Genomic DNA, 23,085 nt, shown 5'->3' on the forward strand with positions numbered 1-23,085 from the left:
CCGACATAGCTGTAAACAAAAGGGAGAGGAATTCCAGGTTACAAAATACTCTACCCAGATTAAAAAATACAAACAAAAAAACTTCAATTGCTTTTTCTAAGTGGTTCAATTTCACATCTCTTTCCTACTGCACCAATGGTCAATGGTGTTAAAAGCGAAGTCCAACTTTACAGTCGCTTCCTCAAAAGAACCCATGTGGAATCTTTCGGAATGCAGAAATGGTTCCTGCTCCAGCAATACCGAAGGGTTGAATTCTCACACAGTAGTTACGCATTTTTCTCCCACTTCCATTAGGAAGCTCTATTTTTAGAGGCTAAAGAGTAATTCACATTTAACATCATTAATAACGCAATGCTTCCACATTCTTAGGCGCATTCTGCAAGAAGTGCAAGATGAATAGGATTTCTTTGAGTCTTAAAAGCTTTTTTTTTTCTCTTCTCAGAGTAGTTGCTCTAGCTAGCATGGGCAAAGTTCATCTTCCACGTGCCTCCCTGTGCTAACACAAAGACATTACTGGTAGAAAGGTCTTTGTTAGGAGTGAGCAAAGAAACCCCAGGCTCTTTGCCAGTGCTGGGTCTACAAGGGAGACCTGGGGCCTAGGTTTGGCAGGGATGACAATTTTGAGTGAAGACTTGTATAAATGAACATGCACGCACTAGGAGGCTGGCGACATGCATCTAAGTCTGGGCACCAGGACCCACAAGTTGCCCTCTGACCTCCACACGTATGCCCTGCATGCATACATACACACCCAAAATAAATATGTCAAAAAAAAAAAAATGCCAGGCTGAAGTTTCCCCTTGCGAGGGGAGAGAACTAGAAATGACCACTTTCTCACTACTTCTGTTTAGGAAGCTTGGCAATACGTTAGCAGCTGCCTTGTAACTACACAGAACCTACTACCTGTAGGTTAAAGTTCACAGAGCAACAGCAGCAATTCAGATAGAACCTAGAACTTGACACGATAATCTAGCGAATAATTAGGTTATGATTCTGTAGAATGATTAACCTTTACGTTCTGAGCCTTAAACGGCTCTAGAGTCGTTGATTGGCAAACGCACTCTACACAGGAAAATGAAGAATAATCACCACGGAGGACATAGTACAGGAAAAAAAATAATACAAAGATGAAGGAGGTCAGAAGGACAAGGAGAATGAAGAGGACTTGGGGAGGAAAAAGGGCCCCTCATGCCTGGTGTCTGGTTAAAGTTTCTAAGACAGCCAAGAGTCACAAATCTTGACAGCTAAGAAAACTCTCAGGAACGTTTTTACATAGAGATAATACTCCTGTTTTTATAAAATGATATTTCAAATAAAAATGTCAAGGTAACCATGAATCATACACGTTTAAGGCCTCAGAATATACAAACGTGAACCTTACTCCTTCCCTAGCTATAAACTAGAAATTCCTGAAAAATCTCAGACTGGGAACTTTGTTTATAGTCGAAATGTTTCTTAACTTCCTTGTGACTTATAGTAAGAACTTCTTGGACTGTTTTCATCTTTATTATCTTCTCAAACTGTAGTCCCATCCAGGGCACCTCAAAAACCAGCCTCGGATCTCATTTACTTAAAAAGGGGAGGCAAGATGGCAACACACACACACTCAACATACACACACACACACACACACACACACACACACACACACTTTTCCTTAAAAACACTTTGAACAATGTAATTTCAGAAGCCACCAACATTATATGCATAGATATTATTCAGACACTGAGGTGGTGGCACAAGCCTTTAATCCCAGCACTCAGGAGACAAGAGGCAGGAGGATCTGAGTTCAAGACCAGCCTGGTGTAGGGAGCAAATTCCAGAACAGCCAGGGCTACAGAGCAAATTCCAGAACAGCCAGGGCTACAGAGAAACCTGGCCTCAAAAAAGCACCCCCCCACACACCAAAAAGACACTGAAATACACTGGGCATGGTGGTGCATGCCTTTAAACCATCACTGGGGGCAGAGACGGAGACATCTGAGTACCAGACGAGCCTAGGCTACAGAGTGAGACTCAAAACAAAAACAAAGGATGACTCTGAAATGTTGGGTGTTTTTTGTGTCAAGGTCAAGAATCTTGGCTTCACCTGAGTAGAGGTCCTGAGAGAAAACTCCCAAGCTGCCATCAGCAGCAGCAAAAACCTGTGACCAGCTCTCGCTGTTGACAAAATGTTGTGCTCCAGTGATCAGTTTTAAAAAAAGAAAAAATGTGGGAATGAGGTGAAGGTATTGTTTGATCTCACACAGCAGACCAGCCTTGAAGTTGCTGGTAGCTGAAGATAAACCTTTGCTCCCCCTGCCTCTACCACCCTGATTTATGCAGTCCCAGGGACTGAACCCAAGACTCTGTTCAGACTAAGGAAGCAATAATTCTACTGAATTACATCCCCCAGCCCAGAGGTAGAACCATTGAAATACTAGTATTCAGAGAAGCTCTGCTTTCTTTTAAAGCTCCTAGTTTTCTTTCTCCTGTCTTAAGAAATAAAAAAAAAAACCAAATAAACAAACAAACAAACACCACGCTGATTACATGTAGTACCCACAAGTTTCCATGTCAACTAGATTAAAGAAATGCTTCCATTTACTGTACTATACATACCCATTCCATTTTCTTGGAGTGCACACCAATAATCCCCGGATTTGGGAGACTAAGGCAGGGCTACCATAAATTTGAGACCAGTCTGGTCCATACAGTGAGTACCGTATATGGCAGGGCTATGCAGCAAACCAGTCTCAAAAGACAAACACAGAGGTAAACAGAACGTTCCAGAAAAGATGAGATAATGAATACTGTGATAACATGTGTTTTCAAAAGAAAGATGTGACTGGTGGTGGTGTTCGTCTGTGGTGGTGGAGCACGCCTGTGGTAGAGCACACCTATGGTAGTGCAAGCCTGTGGTGGTGCACACCTGTGGTGGTATAAGCCTGTGGTAGTGTAAGCCTGTGGTGGTGCACGCCTGTGGTGGTATAAGCCTGTGGTGGTGCAAGCCTGCGGTGGTGCACGCCTGTGGTGGTGCATGCCTGTGCTGGTGCATGCCTGTGGTGGTGCACGCCTGTGGTGGTATAAGCCTGTGGTAGTGTAAGCCTGTGGTAGTGTAAGCCTGTGGTGGTATAAGCCTGTGGTAGTGTAAGCCTGTGGTAGTGCAAGCCTGTGGTGGTGCACGCCTGTGGTGGTGCACGCCTGTGCTGGTGCATGCCTGTGGTGGTGCACGCCTGTGGTGGTGCACGCCTGTGCTGGTGCATGCCTGTGGTAGTGTAAGCCTGTGGTGGTGCATGCCTGTGGTGGTGCACGCCTGTGCTGGTGCATGCCTGTGGTGGTGCACGCCTGTGCTGGTGCATGCCTGTGGTGGTGCAAGCCTGTGCTGGTGCATGCCTGTGGTGGTGCAAGCCTGTGCTGGTGCATGCCTGTGGTGGTGCGCGCCTGTGCTGGTGCATGCCTGTGGTGGTGCAAGCCTGTGGTGGTGCAAGCCTGTGGTGGTGCACGCCTGTGCTGGTGCATGCCTGTGGTGGTGCACGCCTGTGCTGGTGCATGCCTGTGGTGGTGCAAGCCTGTGGTGGTGCGCGCCTTCAGTCCCAGCCCTAGGAGGCAGCTGGCAAGATATCCACAAATTCAAGGCCACCCAAGGTTAAAGAGTGAGACCCTGTCTCAAAAACAAACAAAAGGATTGAATGTTTTTAAATATTAAAATGTAAACACTATTTCGGTGCAGGTAACACTTTTTCTTTTTTTGTTTAATTCTATTTTCCCAGTGTGTTAAATTTCTGGTTTCAGGCTTATTCAGAATAAGCAAAGTATTAAATGATAATTCATTCCTTTTAAACTTGGCCCGGCGAGATGGCTCAGTGGTTAAGAGCCCTGGCTGCTCTTGCAGAGGACCAGCTCTTATTCCCTGCACCAACATGGTGGCTCACAAGCAATCATCAGTAACTTTGATCCTAAGAGGCACCAGGCACACACATGGTGCACAGGCAAAACACCCAAACACATAAAATAATGTAAATTTTTTTTTCTGAGACAACATGCATCTTTGTTCTACCAATTTAAAACCTAGTACCCCACCACGCACACATACACTAAAACAGAAAAAAAATGCTTTGCCCAGCTTCATAATTCCAGTTCTCACAAAAGATAAATTGACAAAGTAAAGCAATGTCTACACAAATATAAATTTGGAAGTTTTTATTTCAGAAGGTTGGGTGTATGTATTGAGTGGTTAAGTCCATCTGAACTCCCAGGAAAATGTAAGTAATGCCTGTTGTCCTCACATGAAAGGAAGAAACAGCAATGACAGGTAACTATGGGGGACAACTGGCAAGCATCTGATGGTCTGGCCAGAGACCAAGGAAAACGTAACTTACGACGCTGTTTCAGAAGACAGCTGCGCTCCAAATGTCCCAGTCATTGCACATCAACAAGACATATGGAGCTGTTACACTGTTAACTACCTAAAGAAAACACAAGATCTGTTCCAGCACGCCCAGACATAATAAACTCAGCGCAGAAGAGGCCTAGCTCCTTCCACTGCATAAACTTAGTCGTGAGGCAGGACCAGCCTTGCACCTTCTCGGTATAGAGCATACTCATTGAGACACAGTGAAATACACTGAGTCCCACAGCTTCCAAGTCCCTGGTCCTTGTACCCTCAGCAGGACTTGGGAAAAGGTGCTTATGTATGCCTGGTCCCTTGTGGAGAATATACTCTCCACAAAAGCTTCAGTCATAGGTCTGAGCCTGAGCTTTCTATTCCTTATTCAAAGTAATTCCAAACAACATGGAGACCTTGTTTGATCTGTGTAGCTTTCCATCCTGGGTGTGTTATTTCATCCTTATAATGCAAATTAAAAAACAAAGCAAAACCCAAGGCTTGCCGTAGGAAACTACACTGAACTCTAATCCCAGACCATAGGATCCCACATCGAGCTCGTCTACACAGCCAAATGGGAGGCGCTTGTCCACACCTGCTGGATTTGGAATAAGCCACATCGGTAGTGAAGTTTATTTTTAATTACAATACTCATCGCACCCAGCATTAATATCAAAGTTTATTTTTAAAAAGAAATAAGCTTAACCTTTGCGTAGAGATTGTAAAAGCCCAGGAGACTCAACCTTCCACAAGGAACGGCAGGTAACTGAAGAGATGCGCAGAGCGGGAGAAATAGGCCTTCCCTGGGGAAGAGCATGCCAACTGGTTCCCTAACACAGAAAGGTCAGCACTGGAAACATACAAGTAGCATTCTAACGACTAAGCAAGTTGTCTTTATCTATTTTGGAACACTCACACACACACACACTCACACACACACACACACACACACACACTGAGAGATATACATGCAAACAATGAAAAAAACAGTCATGACTTTTAAAGAAAGCATGGAGGAGGCCAGCCTACTCTACAGAGGGAGTTCTAGGACAATCAGGGCTACAAAGAGAAACCGTGTCTCAGAAAACAAAAACAAACAGTTTTTAAAAACGCAGACAGAAGGCTTTGTAGAAGGCAAAAATGTAGAAGGAAGAGTTGGGGGCAGGGCACGTGGGTGGCCTTTCTTTTCAACTGGAAGCCCGTGTTGACATGCTCAGAAATTCTAGCCAGAACACTGTATGTTTAATAAGTGGGAGTTTTAATATTAACAAGTGTAAAAAGAGGTGGCCACAGAATATGAAGCGTTGAATAAGTATTTATGGTTTATTCTGGGGTAGCTAATTGTTAAATGAACTTCTGCCAGGAGGTTGTGGCTCACACCTTTAATCCTAGCACTAGGAAGAGCAGGAGGATCTGAGTTCAAGGCCAGCCTGGTTTACAGAGGAAAAGCCAGGACAGCCAGGGTTACTCAGGAAAATTCTGTCTCTGAAAACGAGAAAACAAAAGACATTTTTTTTTCTACAATAAGAAAAAATTTCCCTTAAAAATCACTTGAAAGAGAATCCTGTCTTTTTCCCCTAACACAAGTACCACAATGTTGAGAAGATTAAGTGATTAAAGTACTGCAGGATAAACTATCTTTATGAGGAAAGAGTCCTCGCATGTTGTTCTAAAAAAGCCAAGTCTAATATCCCGAAAACATTAATCATCTTAATTCAACGAGCGCATGAATCATTAGCTTACTAATTGGCGGTAATGCTGATTCTCCACAGCATTTAGCTGACAACAAATCTATACTGAAACAGCATTCTACCTCTCTACTACAGTTTGTTTTTTGCATTCAGAAGTACTTAACTCAGTCTATAATTTAAAAATGGTATTTCACCTAAATTTAGAAAAAAAAAAAAAAAAGAACCCCGAGGATCACCAACAGAGGATTTTTACAAAACGGTACCCAGACAACTCAGAACAGAGTTTTAGAATGTCTCTCCCCCTCCATCTTGTTTCTTGGCACAGCTGGTAGACAGGAAAGACGAGGATTGACAGGTGAACCCTGGACTTAGAGTAACTTCCTAGAGTCTGGCTAACTTGCCAACTACATAAAGATAGATAACAAAGCAAGAACAACTTAAAAAAAAAAAAAAAAACCACCTTGATACCTTGATGGCGCACATCTTTAATCCCAGTACTCAAGAGGCAGAAGCAGGCAGAGCTTTGTGAGTTTGAGGCCAGTCTGATCTACAGAGTGAGTTCTAGGACAGGTTCCAAGCTACAAGGAGAAACCTTGTCTCAAAAAAAAAAAAAAGAAAAAAGAAACAAAACAAGCACAAAAGAACAAAACAAAAAACTTGTACGCTCAGAAGTGACCCTCCATCTCTCCCAGAGGGGAAGGGGCTTCTAGAAGCAGCTAGATGCCATAAACGACGCCTAGAACAATTTGTTCCACCGTTGCTCCACCATGCAGCCCTGTGAGGAAGCTCACCACACTGTCCCACCCACATCGTGTGCACCAGCTCCCTGGACCCATACCCTGGGACACACCGGCCAGTAACAGCCCTAATTTCAGCACCTGAGTCTTCCTAAATATCGCCTAAGTGTCCTTCGGTGTGAGACATCTTTGCTAATGAGGTATTCCAGGGACGTGTGCAGCGTGTTTCCAGGTGCCACAAGGTCCCTCAGGCAATTACACTATTCATTCTTTCCCCCCAGGGAGAAGTTTATGTAGAATCCTTCTTCTCTATTAGATTAGATAACTCCATCCGTAGGGAGCGCGAGCCCCACTAGATCCTGCGCATAAAAATATTAAGGTTAATTAATTATCTTTTAACCTTCTCTCTTAAAGAATATGGTCCTTTCCTACTAAAAGAAACAAATAAATAAAATGACCACATCATTTATTACTGGAGAAAATCTTGACTATAACAGGAAACTACACTAACTCTAATCCCTAACCCAACCCCTAACCCTAACCCTTTTCGAGAAAGCACGTTCAGTGGGGTTGAGACTGCAATTCATCGTCCTTTCAAACTGCTTCTCCACTCACCTCTTTGCTGGCCTTAATTCTCATCCTAAAACGTATTCACTTAAAAACATGTTATCACCTGACACTAGATGTTTTACACACTTATTCATGGAAATGTCTTATAATCTGAATCTTTCTTTACAAAAACACAGAGCACAACAATAAAGATAAGACCTCAGGACTCACACCTACCTAGAATATAATATAGACTCCAGGAAATAATAACAGCAGAGAGAAATATTAACTGACACCCGCCATCTTTATACAATTACATCTGAGTACTGTTCCATTTTCTTCCGGTCCCTCTACCTACCATTTCCCCTGCATATTCGATTCTACCAATCCATATTCAATTTCAGGGGACTCTTTCAAGATTTATTTACTTATTTTACATGTAGGAGGGCTCTATCTGCATGTATGCCTGCACACCAGAAGTGGGCATTAAACCTCACTGCAGATGGTTACGAGCCACCATGGGGCTGCTGGGGATTGAACTCAGGACCTCTAGAAGAGCAGCCAGAGCTCTTAACCTCCGAGCCATCCTTCCAGCCCCTTCTTTAAAAGTCATTTCTTTCTGAGATGAGTGGATAGTTTTGAGTGCCTAGAAAAGAACGAATCGTTCCCCCAAATTAGCAAATGTTCCTTAAAAGTTAGTCATGCCAAACTGATGCCTTCTCCTCTTAAAAAGGAGACCAGCTGACACAATTACGATACGCATTTTCAAGATACTGAACAGTCTTCCACAACTCACTAAGGAAACAAAAGATGTATCAGATGCCAATCAGATCCATTTGGACTTGGGCATTGATGTATATATCCATTCTTCTAATCGATACACAAATATTTAACTATTGATAAATCCTATGGCTGACACAGACTTAGTAGGAGAGAAAACAGTAATCTTTTTATGAACCAAATGAGAGCAAGCCACAAGGTAAGAACAAACACAACAAAAAGAGACCAACTACAAGCAAACTCAACCCCGGTGGTTTGCTCGTGTCAGGATGCTTACATCTTCTAGAATTTCAGGTCTCCATCCCTTCCTCCAATCAGGTCTCTAACACAGGCTTCCTCATTTGAATGTGCCAAATTTTCATAAGCGTCAATAAATTTCTTAGTATGCTAATAAAAAAACATATGTGATTGTTCAAATCCAAAGATGCTCGCTTATTTTCAACAGCGTCTATGCAGATCACCAGGGGACCACAAACTGCATTTGAGGAATGCATTAGAAAGGCCTCGAGAGGGCTCAATAGGCATTTTAAAAGATGTACTGATGGCCTTGCGAAAGAGTAAAGTACAGTCAGAACCGTGAAAAGCTGACTGGTAGCTTTTAGATCAATAGATAGAAGAATCCTTAGTCACAAAGAGCCTCAGGCAATGAGAGCCACTGGAGAGGGAAAGCAACTTCAGGAAGTTCTCCGTTTCTGAACCTGCACTACCAAGTCAAAAATAAAGCATTGTCGAGGATGAAATTTAGGGGCAGAGCACTGGCCTGGCATCCATGAGTTTGATACAGGGTGTGTGTGTGTGTGCGCGCGCGTGCGTGTGTGTGTGTGCACGTGTGCAGGCATATAAAGAACCAAGAATTGCTTCCCTGCAAATTAAGATCATAAATCCCAAGGATTTAAAACACTAAATCTGAGGAAGAAATCTGCGTGTAGCTGCCCACAGGATCAAGCCACTGATAACGTGAGATAATGCAAGGCTTCACCTTAGCTGCAAGGCAAGCCAGAGGCCTCCACTGCAATCCACCTAGCAAAGGCCCAGCCTAAACAAGTAGACAGAAAAAAACACCCTTGCCCCCTTACCCTGGCTCAAAAGTAAAATAAACTAACATGGAATACTGTCGAATTTTAAGTCCATTAATAAAAGAACCAGACCTCTGCCACCTAAAAATAAGAGATTCTTTGAACAATCACCAAGTACTTCATGAAAGCATTTTCAAGTTCCCAGATGTTCGGTCACCATCATTTCATTGACCGGCAGAGCAATTTTATTATTGGTGTACCACGTAGAGAGGTTCTCTGCAGAAAATATATTAGCAATCTGTGTCTATTGCTAGGCTGTCTGTCCTTCATTCTGTTCATCAGTATGTGTGGTTACAGAAAAGGCCTAGCTTCTCAAAATGTTTCCAAATGGGTACAGCAAAGGTGTCGGATAAAACCACATTTGTGTTTTCAATGTATTCTCTTGCCAAGATCTTTCGAAGTGGATTACAGACGTGTTCCAGGTGGAGCTGAAGTCACACTCCCTCCTATTCCTCGGGACCCACCCAGGGGCACTTGTCAGTTTGTGGGGCTGACACAGAGCCATCTGGAGTTACCTCAGAAACTACATTATGATTCCACAGAGACTCCCTCCTCTCTCCTGAACTCAGAATCAGTGGTGAAGGGGACTGTAATAGTGTAATAAAAATGTATGTCCTGGGCACAGCACTGGAGACCAGACACGCTTGGCCCTCATTGAATTCTCACAGCCTGCGGACAGCTGACTTCATTCCATCACCTTGCCCAACCAGAAGCCAAAAGGGAGCAGCAAGAACATCTTCAGCTTGCAGAAGAAAGAACCAAACAAAGCAGGAACCACGCGGCTTCTACCTGGTAGATTGAGAACCCAAACCCAGCCACCCTAAATCCGCAGTCTCTGCAACTCACCACTACATTACCTTGCCCTAGCAAGTGCTTGGTGCCACACCCATGAAAACCCGAACAGTGCAGCAGTAAGAACGTCCGAACTGGCAGGAAGCCAAAGAAATGCTTAAACTGTTTGTATTAAGATGAATTCGAGGCCCTTCTTCCTGAGGCAGCTGACCCTTGGGCTACTGTACACACTGATCTCTTTTCCTTTTTTCTCCTTTGAACTGCTTTAGTAAACATACAATTTTTACAGTGAAAAATTTGTTGTCTTTATTGAGCTATATATTTTTCTCTGCTCCCTTCTCTTCCTTCCCCTCCCCTTCTACCCTCTCCCAAGATTCTTAGATGCTCCCCATTTACTCAGGACATCTTGTCTTTTTCTACTTCCCATGTAGATTAGATCCATCTTAGGGTCTTTCTTTTCTTTTCTCTTCTTTTCTCAAGACAGGGTCTTCCTATGGAACTCTGACTTTCCCACAACTCACTATATAAACCAGTCTGGCCTTGAACTCAGAGCTAACTCTGCCTGTCTCTGCCAACAAGTGCTGGGATTAAAGGCATGTGCCATTATCCAGCCACAAAACTGGTTTCTAATCTGCTCAACTACGTAATTAGTACAGTAGAGGTCACACTAATCCTCCCAGAGAGGAAAGTATGAAGTCACGCTAGACAAAAATTGCTAATCTCCCTAAAGCATCGTATGGTATGCAACTAGCTGGGTGGACAAAGACCGGAGTAATAATTTGCCAGGACGAAAGGAAAACAGAGGCCGAATCTCTCCAGACACCATAAAGTAGAAATTAAAACGATGGGTTATCATTCTGTCCTTAACAACTTATTCAAGATGTCTCACATGAAAATTATCTTCACTGTTACAAGTCTAAATAGTGCCCATCCTTGCCAGAGTATAAACTGACCCAGCTCCCACTGACAGCAGCTCTACTGTAAACATCATAATCTCTTAAATTGGAACTGACATTCCTCCAAAGGAAATCACTGAGTAAACGGTTAAACACATAAAGATGCTCATCATCACCTTGGGGGTGGATCAATGGCTCGGAGGTCAAAAGCACTTACCACTCTTGTAGTCAACTTAAGTTTAGTTCCCAGCACCTACGTGGCAGTCCACAAGCACCTGCAGCTCTAGTGCCAGAGAGCTGACACCCTCTTCTGACTTTTGAGGGTGTCAGGCATGCATGTGGTACACACACATGCAAGCAAACACTCCCAAGATTAGAAATAAATAAATCTAAAGAGGTTCAGAGAATTATTCCTAGATACAAAATACAAGAAATATAACATTTATGTATTGAGAATGTCTACCCAAGCTGGGTGGTTGTGGTGCATGCCCTTTGATTCCTGCACTCAGGAGGCAGAGGCAGGTAGATTTCTGAGTTCAAGCCCAGCCTGGTCTACAAAGTGAGTTTCAGGACAGCTAGAGCTGGACAAAGAGACCCAGTCAACAAAATACTAAGTAGTCACTAATATTAAAGTGTTAGTAACACACACTCACACACAAATCTATTGTGTAAAGATAACAACAGCAACACAGAAAGGTGAGAGGAGGCAATATGAAAACAGCCGCTACCCAATGCAACGCCTAACACATAAATCAGTAAATGCCTTAGTGGGGAGAAAAGCCCCGGGAAGAGAACTGAAGGCAATGTATAGAAAGAGCAGCGTTTATTCTAAGTAAAAATTAAAGATGTCTTTCTCCTGGCTCTGTTTTTTTTTTTTTCTTTTTAAGTGAGTTTATATTTTTTTCTAACAAGCACTTTTGTTGCTTTAGAACTAGGGAAAGTTTCAAAAGCAAAATCCAAGATGTTTTTTAAGCATTCACACTGTGGAGTTGACCTCTGAGGGCAGGGCAACTCCTAGCCTTTGCATCTGCAGACTAGTGACTATTACCAGCAACTGAAACTGTCCCCAGGAAAGCACGGCCACCAGCATCACCTGTGGGGATCTAGGACCAAGCTAAGAGTAAGAGGTGGGCATCACAAAAGGCAGACAGCCCTGTAAAGGCCAAAGCTTAATAAATGTTCCAAATCCCTGTGCCAGCATTTTAGATGAAAAACTATCAGTCTTATTATTCAAGTATCATTAAAGGTGCTGAAACTCGGGAATAAGCAATATTCGGAAAGTAATACTTGCAGTGGTTAAAGTATTTACAATGCTTTCTGTTCACTATACCCAGTAAAACGAGCAAGGGCTTTCTGTAGTTATTCTGGTTCTAAGTGTTTGGGATCTACTTAAAGAAAATTAAGACAAGAGACATTTGCAGATCATTGATTAAAACCACAGGAACGTTTTAGGGTAGCTAAGTTTTCCTGTATATTGTCAGATGGACTGGATACTATATTTGAACAATAGGAAGAGTGGGTCCGTGTGACTCCTTCCCCAGCCTGAGCCTTAGGTAGACCAGAAGCTTACACACACACACACACACACACACACACACTCACACAGCGCCTGCTTTCTTCTGTGTAAAAAAAAATAAAGCAGTGCAAGTTTGATGCGGGGATTAATCAACGGTCTTAAAGCATCTTAAAGGAAATGCTGTAATCAATAATTAGCATCCTTCCACCAAATCAAAGGAGGCCTGTTCTGCATTTCTCCATCCTTCCTTCTATAACCAAAAAGCCATATGAAGTTCAGAGGGAATTGACGGGAGTTGATGTGTAAGGTACTTCTCCTTGTAAAATGCCTTTTACTGAGCTTCCTTCTTACCCTCTTCAGGACAGCTAACCCATTTTCTTGGCTACTCTGCCACCTGCAAAGGTACTGGGGGGCCTCACCAGAAGTCTCAAAAGAGAACTCAAACAAGTTTGGGGGACAAATCTTTGCATCACCTCCCAACACAGGACCCTGAAATCCCAACTTCAGAAGCATTCAGTGCCACCGACTGCCCTTCACCAGGAAGTCCATGCTCCAGTTCGCCTTGCGGCTGAAGCTTTTCCCTTGTCTTTAACATCCCAGCACAGAAGCTAAGCAACTGGGCTGACTAGACAGGAAGAGAAGAGAGGATTTTAAACAAGTTTTAACTATTAAACAAACAGACAAAAAAATATAGGAGGCCCCAATTATTGTTGTCCCCCCCCCCCACAGAGTTGTCTACAAGAATCATGAGAAGCCTCACGGTGTTGGTGCACATCTTTAATACTAGCATTAGGGAGACAGAGGCAGGCAGATCTCTGTGAGCTAGAGGCCAGCCTGGTCTACAGAGCTAGTTCCAAGACAGCCAGGACTACACAAAGAAACCATGGCGGGGGGGGGGGGGGGTCTGGAGTATGATAACTTTTCTAATTACATGTCTGAGCTCACCTAACAAAGGCAACTAGGAACCAAGGGGAAGCTGGCATATCTGAATGCAGGGACAAGCAAAGGAAGCGCCAGGGCAAGCTTGACAGACTGGTGTCTGACTATTAATAAAGAACAACACAGCTCACCCATCCATATGTCAAAGATTAAATAAACGACCAAGGAAAGTTATTTTGGAAAACTAATTTCAAAAAGTACATGGACCCAACATATTCCAGATCATGGACATAGATCATCTTCATTTTACTTCGCTGGCTAATAACTAACTGGGTGGGTTATTTTTTTTTCCAAAGTGTTTGAAGGCCTCCCATCCTCTTGGAGTTTTTCCACTGTCTTGGGGTGAGTCTTCTTTCAAGCGAATATATAAAGCATCGGTTGAATATAAAGTAGGGGGACTTTAGGGTTAAATTCTACTGTGTCCCATGACACCTTTAGAATCAGCGATGTAAAGGCAATCAGCAATTTTCCAGAAATAAAGAAATGACCAACTGAGCAAGAGGTCTTTTGCAAAGACAAATCACAAAAAGCAAACAAACACCCCTTCATCCCCATATACTAACACAAACATATAGGTAGATAGCAGAATAATCAAGTAATCTACGTTAAACTGGCTTTCATCCCTGGGACCCTGAACAAGGAAAGAGACCTGACTACTTGGAAGTTCAGGTCAAAGTTCCCACACAGCCTTTTATTACTTCCTGTGTTACACAAATGGTGATTCTCTTCTCTATAAAAGTGAGAGCCTTGCCCCTCTTATTGTATATAACACCTATGCCCCTGTGCACTCCAGTTCACTGGAAAGGTTCCTTAGACTCCCAGTCGTGACGTTAGCATGAGCTATGGTTCTCCAAGTAAGTGGAATGACACACATATTTCAATATGGACACAAGATTTTCCTGGACAGCAACCCTGATCACATTTCCTGTATTGTTAATGATCCCCCAGGCAAAGTCTGGCCTATTCTGTTCCATGCCCACGGTTTCCCGGCACTTTCCTCAGATACATACAGCAAGTTTGCTGGGGAAGAGGGGAAAATTCCAGAACAATTCAAAGCAGTTCTCCCTCCTGGAAAAACAGTCCAGATCTCTCCATTTGAAAGGAAATAAACAGCTAACATGGGTTTATAATGTTCTAGAACCCTGACATGCCACGTCACATTACTTTGTAAAGCTTCATATACAGAAAAATACAGAGACATGCAAAGTCAGTGTTTCCCCTAGTAAAAGTAAAAATGTTTACTCTGCAGGATACTATTTCATTCTAAAACCTTGTCTCATAACCCTAGAATACAGACAGAAAATGTCAACAACAATAAAAGCCTTCTAGAAATCACAGGCGAGGAGAAAGTCAGAAAAACATACAAAGCACTCAAAGCTGGATGTGTGGAGAATGCCAGGAGAGGGGGGAGGGTTTCATGAGGTTCCAGGCAAGCCCTTTGATGACATCACCCCACATACATAATGTTACAGCAGTCAGCACAGGCCTCCTGCCTTCCTATTGGTGAACACCGTGTCAGCCGACATCAGAAGATAATCATCATTGGCCAGGCAATTACAACCGGAGCAACTAGCATCGGCGGTGGTTAGCACAAACCTGGCAGGCTGCAGAAGCAGAGAAGGCACAGCTTGCTTTCCTTCTCAATGAAGTTTATGTCTCCTTTCCAACCCTTCCTGAGGACGGCTGGGTTCCTCTCCCTGGCCAGCAGCACTTACTGAGCAAGTCAGCTATTACTGAACACAGCAGGTAAAGGCTGGGCATCTCCTAAAGGAACAAAATGTCCCTATGTCCACGCGGTTAACTTGGCCTTTCACTCTAAGCCTGCAACTCAAAAAATGTTATTTGGAACTAAAAAGCAGGCGTTTTCCCGTGCCTCATGTTAGAAACGGTACCGGAAAAATATTACCCAGGGTATTTTTTAACTGGGAAGCAGTTTCAAGATATGACACTACTTCTCACTGAAATTATCTCAGCTTATTCTGTATAAAACTATTTGCTACAAAAATAAAGTCGACAATATTTCATCTCTAGGCCAATTAGTATCGGTTTAAACATTCAAAGCGGCAATAAACTTCAGGAGCTTGTCTCAGTCCAGCCCTCAGGAGTTTACCCAAAACCTGGGGCCCCATTCGAATGGATGCTGAGGTAGTTAAGGTAAACATTATAGGGTCAGTGTCACCCATCGCTTATTTTGAGTCCTCCTACACGATGCTAGTTAGTACATTCAGACTACTACAATCAAGACACCACACCTGCTTCCCTCCCTGTCCCCCCAGTCTTCAGCTGCCCCTGCAGCTCGCTCTGTGGAGATACGCTTAGACTAGGTCTAAGAGATTTTAAAAAACTTTTACGAACAAGTCCTCAAAGGCCAAGGAAGAAGCTTCTCTACTACATGTTTTTCCTCCAGAGGCTATTGCAAAGTATTCTGAGTGACCAGATCAAGTTAAGATGAGCCTCCGTGATTTTCAAGCCATCCACATTCCTCTCCAGAGGGTCCATGAGCTTTTATGATGGCACTCTCTTCTAATGACAACATGAGAAAAAAAAAACCTTCATTTTGTTCAAGACATTTTGGCTGTTGGGGGTTATCTTGAGAAGGCAGGTGGGAGCACTCTAAAATCAGGCGGAAGGAAAGGGCAAAATGCAAAAAGCCAAGCATGCTCAACTCGTGGTAGTATGGATATGGGCAGGTACTATTGGCGGCAAAGTGAGCATTTTCATCACTGGGCTTTGCAACCATCTGCCATGAATAAAAAGCAGGCTAAGTGCTTTGCACAATCAAGGGAGAGAATGTGCAAAACCTTGCCCCTATCAGCCCAGGATATTCTAGGAAGCATAGGCACATATGTAAGCATCTACCTCTTACAAAACAGAGAAACAGGAAAAGGCACTAACAGGAAAAAAAGGGACTGTTCAAGAGCTAAGAAGAAACATTGGCCAGAGATGAACAAGAGAGAAGAAATTGGTGATTTGGGTTATTTTCAGTCCTGTCAGGGCTAAGGACCTGTCTGGTTGTCACTTACTTGAGTGTCTGCAGAAAGAGGCGGGAAATGGTCCTGGGGCAGAAACAGAAAGTAGTTTTGGGGGTGAGGAGGGCAACAAACATAGACAGTATTGGTGCAGCGAAGCGAAGGTTGGATAGTGAGGGCCATGCTCCTGCAGAGGCTGGGAAAGCCTACTCCCAAAAGGCAGGCCCAACCGGGATACAGCAAGCAGTGCTAATGCATGTTTGGAAAGGCAAGCAGCGGGTTACTGGAGGAGAAAGGCGGGCTAGAGTAGGTGCGGCAAGGGACGGTGACAAATGGTATTAAAAAATCCTAGGCTAGAAGTCCCAGGCTAGAAGGCTGTTCTCAGGCCACCGCACCCCCAAGCCCCTTGCAGCAGGAGGAGGAGGTGCACCTCTAGGACCCTTGAAAACCAGCCCGAGGAGGCTGGGCTTCCTGCAGCGCCCTGGCCTCCGTATGACCGCCCCCTTACGGGTCGATCCAGACTCCCTGGGTGTAACCATCCTCCAGACCCAGCCCAGCGCCCACGGAGGCTTCGGAGCCCCGGAGGACACCAGCGACAACACCAAGCTAGCTCTGGGGCTCGGGCCTCACGCGGGCAGCCGCCATGCCGCAGCCCAACTCGCGCGCCCGGGAGCCAGGCTCCGCCCGCCCGGTGGCCGCCGTAAATCGCCCAAGGGCCCAACTCGCAGGCAGAAGGCCAAGGGTGGGCGCCAAGGGGCGGGAGCCACAACGTTTGGGCCGGGCAGAGGAAGTCGATCTCCTGGCCTCCGCCGCACGCACCCCTGCCGGTTGCCACCACCCGCGCCAGCCCCGGGCGCGGCAGCGTCTCCAGTTTCCCATTGATGAATGGAGGGAGGGAAGGCAGGTAGCGAGCGCCCTCGCACGCGGCAGCGGAACCTCCCCGAGCCCGGAAGCCCCCCGAGGGCCAGCCGCTGCGCCGGGGGAGATCACAGGGCTCGCACTAAACCGGAGGGAAACGTTTCCACCACAGCACCGTCTACGGGGAAAGAGGGACCTCCCTTGTTAAGTATTGCAAGGTGACACTGGATCGCCTCCCACTCAGGGATTTTTCAAAAGACGGACGGAGGGAACACAGGAAACAAGATGTTTTCCCAGATTCGAAGTTCTGGGGAAGGACCCCCAAGACGCTGCCCGGCAAGAGCTTTCTAGTGCCCAAACTCCTGCCGCTCCTCACTGAGAAGTGTGTCCAAAAGGCGTTTCCTTTACACAGAAACTTAATAATGGCGTGGCTCCACTTGCTCGGGTTCATTCATTTCTATTGCAGTTTTCATTGTCCCCCTCTTCCACCGATGTCTTTAAGAAACCGGAGAGTAATCAGAGTGGGGAAGGGGTCCTGGGCCTCAGACATCTACGGCTGGGGGCGGCAGTCTGGGGAGGGCAGTGAAGTGTAAGAACTACAAGGAGAAAGGAAGGGCACGAGGGACCGGGAGAGGGAGAGGCTCAGGGAGAGGTGGGTTGGAGAGGGTTAAAGGGAGCGGAGACCGGGTCCTCCCTCCACTGCCTCGCACGCTCCAGTTGCCGGAGGCCAAGCAAAACCCCCAAATCTAGGCGAAAGCCGGGAGACAGCACAGGTGGGGTATCTGGATTGTAGTACGCGTCTGTCTCCCTTGACTCCCGTATATCATTCCAGGCACACATATTATATGGTCTACGTTATATAATCTACACAAAGATGCCCGCGTGGCCGCGGCTCAGACAGGGCACCCCCAAACCGCACGCTTCATGCAGCCTCAGACTCCTGCAGACTCGAGAACTCCTCGATCTGCTTGCTGCCTGCTGCCAGCAATTCGCCGCTTCGCTCACGCTCTGACCGGGAATACCGACATTAATGCACTCCCGGGAACAGTACCACGCGAAAAGCATCACCTACCAGTTTTCCTGCATCCATTGGATGGCTTCATTCTCGTTGAACTGCTTTTCGAATTCATATTCTTGTAAAGTCAACACTGACATGTTCATTGGGGCTGATCTTCGGAGTCGCTACGTGTTCTCTATACAAAATAAAAAAATCTGTAAAGAGCCTTTTATTTTGAGTGCTCTCCTGTCTGCTTCCCCCACCCACCCCCCCCTGGGTATGGCCCCGCTGTCAGTCTCCTCAGCCGATCTCTCTCCCAGTCTCTCAGCTACATCCAGGGTTGAGCATTGCCTGCGCCTCAGCTCCCAGCTCCTGGCTCAGGGGTTCTCCTCCCAGCGTCCGCAACCACGGTAGGAGGAAATGAATGCCTTGCGGTCTTAGTGCCCGCACGTTTGTCCATCACGCTTTTTACTCGTCTACAGGGAAATCTCCTCCCCCTCATGCGATCAGGAAAATTAACCCTTTGCGCGTGAGGGCGCGGAAGAGCAAGACCTCCCCTCGCCCTGGGGGACAGTTTTGTTTACCAGAAGGTGGTTGGAGGAGTGGGGGGAAGGGCGCCGAGAGGGAGGAAGTAGCCCGGAGGTCATCCACTAGCCCATTCGCAACCTCGTGGGCCGCCCTGCCTGGCCTTTGAATGAAGTTCAGCGTGCGAGGCGCAGCTGGGAGGCGCGTGGACCCGAAAGCTTGGCGAGTAAACAATTGGGAAATAGTAAGACTTGCCAGGTCTCTCGTATGAGAACTCCTGGCAAATGAACGTGAGGATCACTTCGGGAGAGCGCGCCTCCCAGACTCCGCAGTACCCCAAAAGGGTCTCAAAAGACCACCTCCACGGGGCAAGTTGGGCGTGGGCTCAAGTTGACCGCGGAGCCATGTGGCTCGCAAAGCCCTTGGATTACAAGCAGACAGGATGCTGAAGATGAGGACCTGGGGAGTCAAGGGTGACTAGGAGGCGGCAGTGGAAGGGCAATGAAGAGTTTGAGTACCTGGAAGGGGATATTAGCGAACAAAGGGGGAAAGGAATTCCGCAGACAGAATTGGGCCTACTGGTCTAAAGCCAAAACTTTTTTTTTATTCTTTTTGTTGTTGTTGTTTTTTAACATTTTTTTATTCATTTATTATGTATACAATATTCTGTGTGTATACCTGCAGGCCAGAAGAGGGCACCAGACCCCATTACAGATGGCTGTGAGCCACCATGTGGTTGCTGGGAATTGAACTCAGGACCTTTGGAAGAGCAGGCAATGCTCTTAACCTCTGAGCCATATCTCCAGCCCCCTAAAGCCAAAACTTTTTATCTGTATGCTTTGCTCCAGTTCTGCTTATCCTTGTGCAATTAGGAAGAACAGATTAATGTGGGAGAGGGGTGAATGTCATGTCCATCCCTCTGGACACACCTTACCCTCTCTCGTTTTCCTGGGGGAACGGAGTTTCAATTCCTAAGAGGGTGAAGAAGTGAGAGACAATGAGATACCTAATACTCTATTTGGATCCAGCCATAAACAAAAGGGAGCGACGAAAGACCTATTACTTTAAATGTTTTTGGTTTTTCAAGACAGGATTTTTCTGTTTGGTCCTGCTGTTCTGGAACTTGCCCTGTAGTCCAGACTGGTCTCAGAAATCCACCAGCCTGTGACTCAGGAGTTCTAGGATTAAAGGCATTTGCCGCTATGACCCAGCTACCAACCGCACCAGGGAGGCAGAGGCAGGTGGATCTCTGTGAGTTCCAGAACAGCCAGAGCTGTAACACAGAGTTGGGCTTTCCTTGCCTGTAATCTTAGCCTACATTGGAGGCTAAGGCAAGAAGATTGGTGCTAGCATGTAAACCTACCAGAAATTCAAAATCAGTCTGTGCCTCACAGTGACACACCTACCCTAGGCTGCAAGACAAGGTTGGGAAAATGTCTCAGCAGGAGGACCTGAATTCAGATTCCCAGAACCTACAAAAAGCTGGCCAGGTTCGCTGTGCCTGGAGGCTGAGACAGGAAGATCCTTGTACTGGCTGACCAGCCAGTCAAGCCTGAATGGGAGCTTCAAGATCATAAGAGATCCTGTCTCTAAAAGGAAGATGAAAGTCTTGAGGAATGACATCCTTAAGTCAACCTCCATATGCACCTGCTCACTTACCTGCTCAGAGATGCAACTCCACCTGCATATGTGCGCACACATACACAAACACACATTTTTTTTTTAGTTAAAAAAATTAAATAACGCCTGCATGGTAACCCATGCATATAATTCCAACATTTGGAAAGCAGAAGTAGGAGAATGGGGAGTTTGAGGTCATTTTGGGCTAATGAAAAGTTTTTGTGCCCTAATAAGCGTCTCTACCGATGCAATAATCCAAATCAGACCAAATCAAACCAAGTTAGAAAAAGCCCAGGTTTAATGGATGCCAGTGCTCCCAGGTGGCCTTCCAGCCCCACAGAGGAAATGGGGAAAGAAGACTGAAAAGCCATGTGTTTTTCTCGGGGTGGGGTGGCCGTTTAAATACCCTGTGGGCGTGGTCTTGAGCATCTCTGGGGAGGGGTCATCATTTGGCGGGCTTTCTGGGAGGTGGAGTCTGGACTGAGGCAACTCCCAGGGGAGGGGGTTTGGGATGGAACTTCCAATCAAACATTCCAGACTCATTGGGTGCATGGATGCCAGGGACTGGGGTGAAGCCTTAACCCAAACAACTAAGAAGCAAACTCCAGGCTGTTTGGGGCCACATTAACCCCCCCCTTTCCTCTCTCTCTCTCTCTCTCTCTCTCTCTCTCACACACACACACACACACACACACACACACAGCTAAATAAATAAATAAGAGTTGAAATCCAGTAAGGGTATTAATTACATCAATCACAGAGCTAGATTAGTTGGTGATTAGCAATAATATGTATGGCGACATAGAAAGATTCCATGTAAAGATTTTGCATATCCCTTTGGGTAGGGATTGTCCTTCCAGGGTGATGTGCCAGGTCAGTTCAAGTAACACTGAAGGTAAGGCCCAAGCCTAAACCCTTGGCAACATTAGGCTTACAGGTGGGTGTGTGGCTGATGAAACAAAAACTTTAGCATAATGCCTGGATCTGTGTGCCATCAGGCAAGCTAGTGAAGTGGAGGGATGATTGATTAAGTGCTAAGACCAGGAAGAGCAGAAAAAGTGATGATAGCCAAATTTGGCAATGCTCACCTACCTATAATCAGGCAAGAAGATCACTGCTAGTTGGAGGCCAGCTTGGTCCATACGGAGTACTGTCAAACCAGCCAGGCTTGCATAATAAGCATGTCCCCATAGGTTCGGCCATTTGAATCTTCGCATGGCCCCCAGTTGATGATGCTGTTTGGAGGACTTTAAGAGGTGTGGCTTTGTTGGGGACTTGTGTGTCTGGAGGCCTGCTCTGAGATTTTAAAGATTCTGGGCCATTCGTGAGTTTGCTTTGCTTTGGGCTTGAGCTCTCTGCTTCCAGCGGCTGCCTGCTGCCGTTTCAATTTTCTCGAGCAAAATACAAAGATTAAAATTAGACAGCCTACTGTACAGAACCAGGAGTGTCCGCATCAACCCAGAAGGCCTCGCTGAGGAAAAAACTTGGAGTTGAGACTTCACTAACATAGAGCCGCCCCCTTGTTACAGTCTCTCAGAGATCCAGTCCAAATGCCCTGAAGTAAAAAGAGTCCGCACACAGCAGTTTCTAGTCAGTGTGAAAAACAAAGGGGGCTGGGCGGTGGTGGGGCACATTTTTAATCCCTGCACTCGGGAGGCAGAGGCGTGCGGAGCTCTGTGAGTTCAAGGCCAGTTTGGTCTGCGGGAGCTAGTTCCGGGCTGGAGAGACGCTCAGTGGTTAAGAGCACTGCCTGCTCTTCTGAAGGTCCTGAGTTCCGTTCCCAGCAACCATGTGGTGGCTCACAACCATCTGTAATGAGATTTGGTGCCCTCTTCTGGCCTTCAGGGATACATGCAGGCAGAATACCAAGAATACCGTATACATAATAAATAGATTTTTTTTTTAAAGAGCTAGTTCCAGGAGAAACCCTGTCTCAAACCCCCCCCCCCAAAAAAGGAAAGGGGACCTAAAAATTTTGCGGGATATCAAAATCTCAGGCTGTCAACAAGGACTTTAGTGTAGAAAATATGACCAGAGCATTGAGGAGGCCCCACTTGGGATCTAAATAAGCTAAGATATTGAGATCTCATTCTTATTGCGGTGTAGGGGTGGAGAGTGGCATTTAACACACATTAAAATGAATGATCTGGTATTGTTTTAATTTTTATTTTTAGACATGGTATAATTCAAGTGAAATTATTATGACATGTATCTTCAAGGCCATCTTGGTCTACAGAGGGAGTTCCAGACCCACCAGGGCTACATAGAGAAACTCTGCCTTGAAAAAAACAAAAAACAAAATACCTCTAGTCTTCCTGCCTTCGTATAGAAGTAGCTGAGGTCACTGGTATCTCCCATCGGGCCTTAGCTGCTAATTCACGTTTAAGGAAGAGGATGAGGTGACACGGTATGTGTGAGTTGCAGGGGAGTAATGATAATCCCAGCATTATAGAGAATAAGACGAGAGAATCAAAAATTCAAGGCAAGCCTGGGCTACACAAGCAGATTGCATTACAGTTTGCAGCTTGGACAACATAGGAAGACCTTGTCTGGAAACAGAGAGAGAAGGAAGCAGGAGAGCCTACTGTATACTTTTTTTTTTCTGAAAAGAAGACTCCAAAATACATGTACATAGGAAACATCATGTGTTTCCTCATCTGCACTAAACACATACAGTATCAATAAATCATTGTGAGTTTTATTTATTTTGATTTGGGCAGAGTTTCACACAGCCCGGGCTGGCCTCAAGCTCACTAGATAGTAACTGAGACTGC

General features: G+C 45.5%; 1 protein-coding gene across 2 annotated transcripts in view; it reads right to left on the minus strand.

Moving 5' to 3' along the window:
• The window catches only part of Elovl6 (ELOVL fatty acid elongase 6), a 107,783-nt gene extending 89,002 nt beyond the window's left edge, over nt 1-18,781 (minus strand). The window contains exons 1-2 of one of the 2 annotated variants that reach the window (XM_041646984.1): nt 18,751-18,781; nt 18,242-18,362 (exon numbers count right to left, since the gene is read on the minus strand). In XM_041646984.1, the coding sequence (XP_041502918.1) occupies nt 18,242-18,330 (89 nt within the window). In that variant the 5' untranslated portion in view covers nt 18,331-18,362; nt 18,751-18,781. Of the gene's footprint in view, nt 1-18,241; nt 18,363-18,517; nt 18,607-18,750 lie in introns of those variants that run through there. The other variant, XM_041646917.1, reaches the window with a different exon arrangement.
• Between the last annotated feature and the right edge of the window lie 4,304 nt (nt 18,782-23,085).

The sequence above is a fragment of the Microtus oregoni genome, unplaced genomic scaffold (assembly GCF_018167655.1).
Source record: "Microtus oregoni isolate MIOR12 unplaced genomic scaffold, Mior012 000000F_ref0000247, whole genome shotgun sequence".
In the NCBI taxonomy this organism is placed as follows: Eukaryota; Metazoa; Chordata; class Mammalia; order Rodentia; family Cricetidae; genus Microtus; species Microtus oregoni.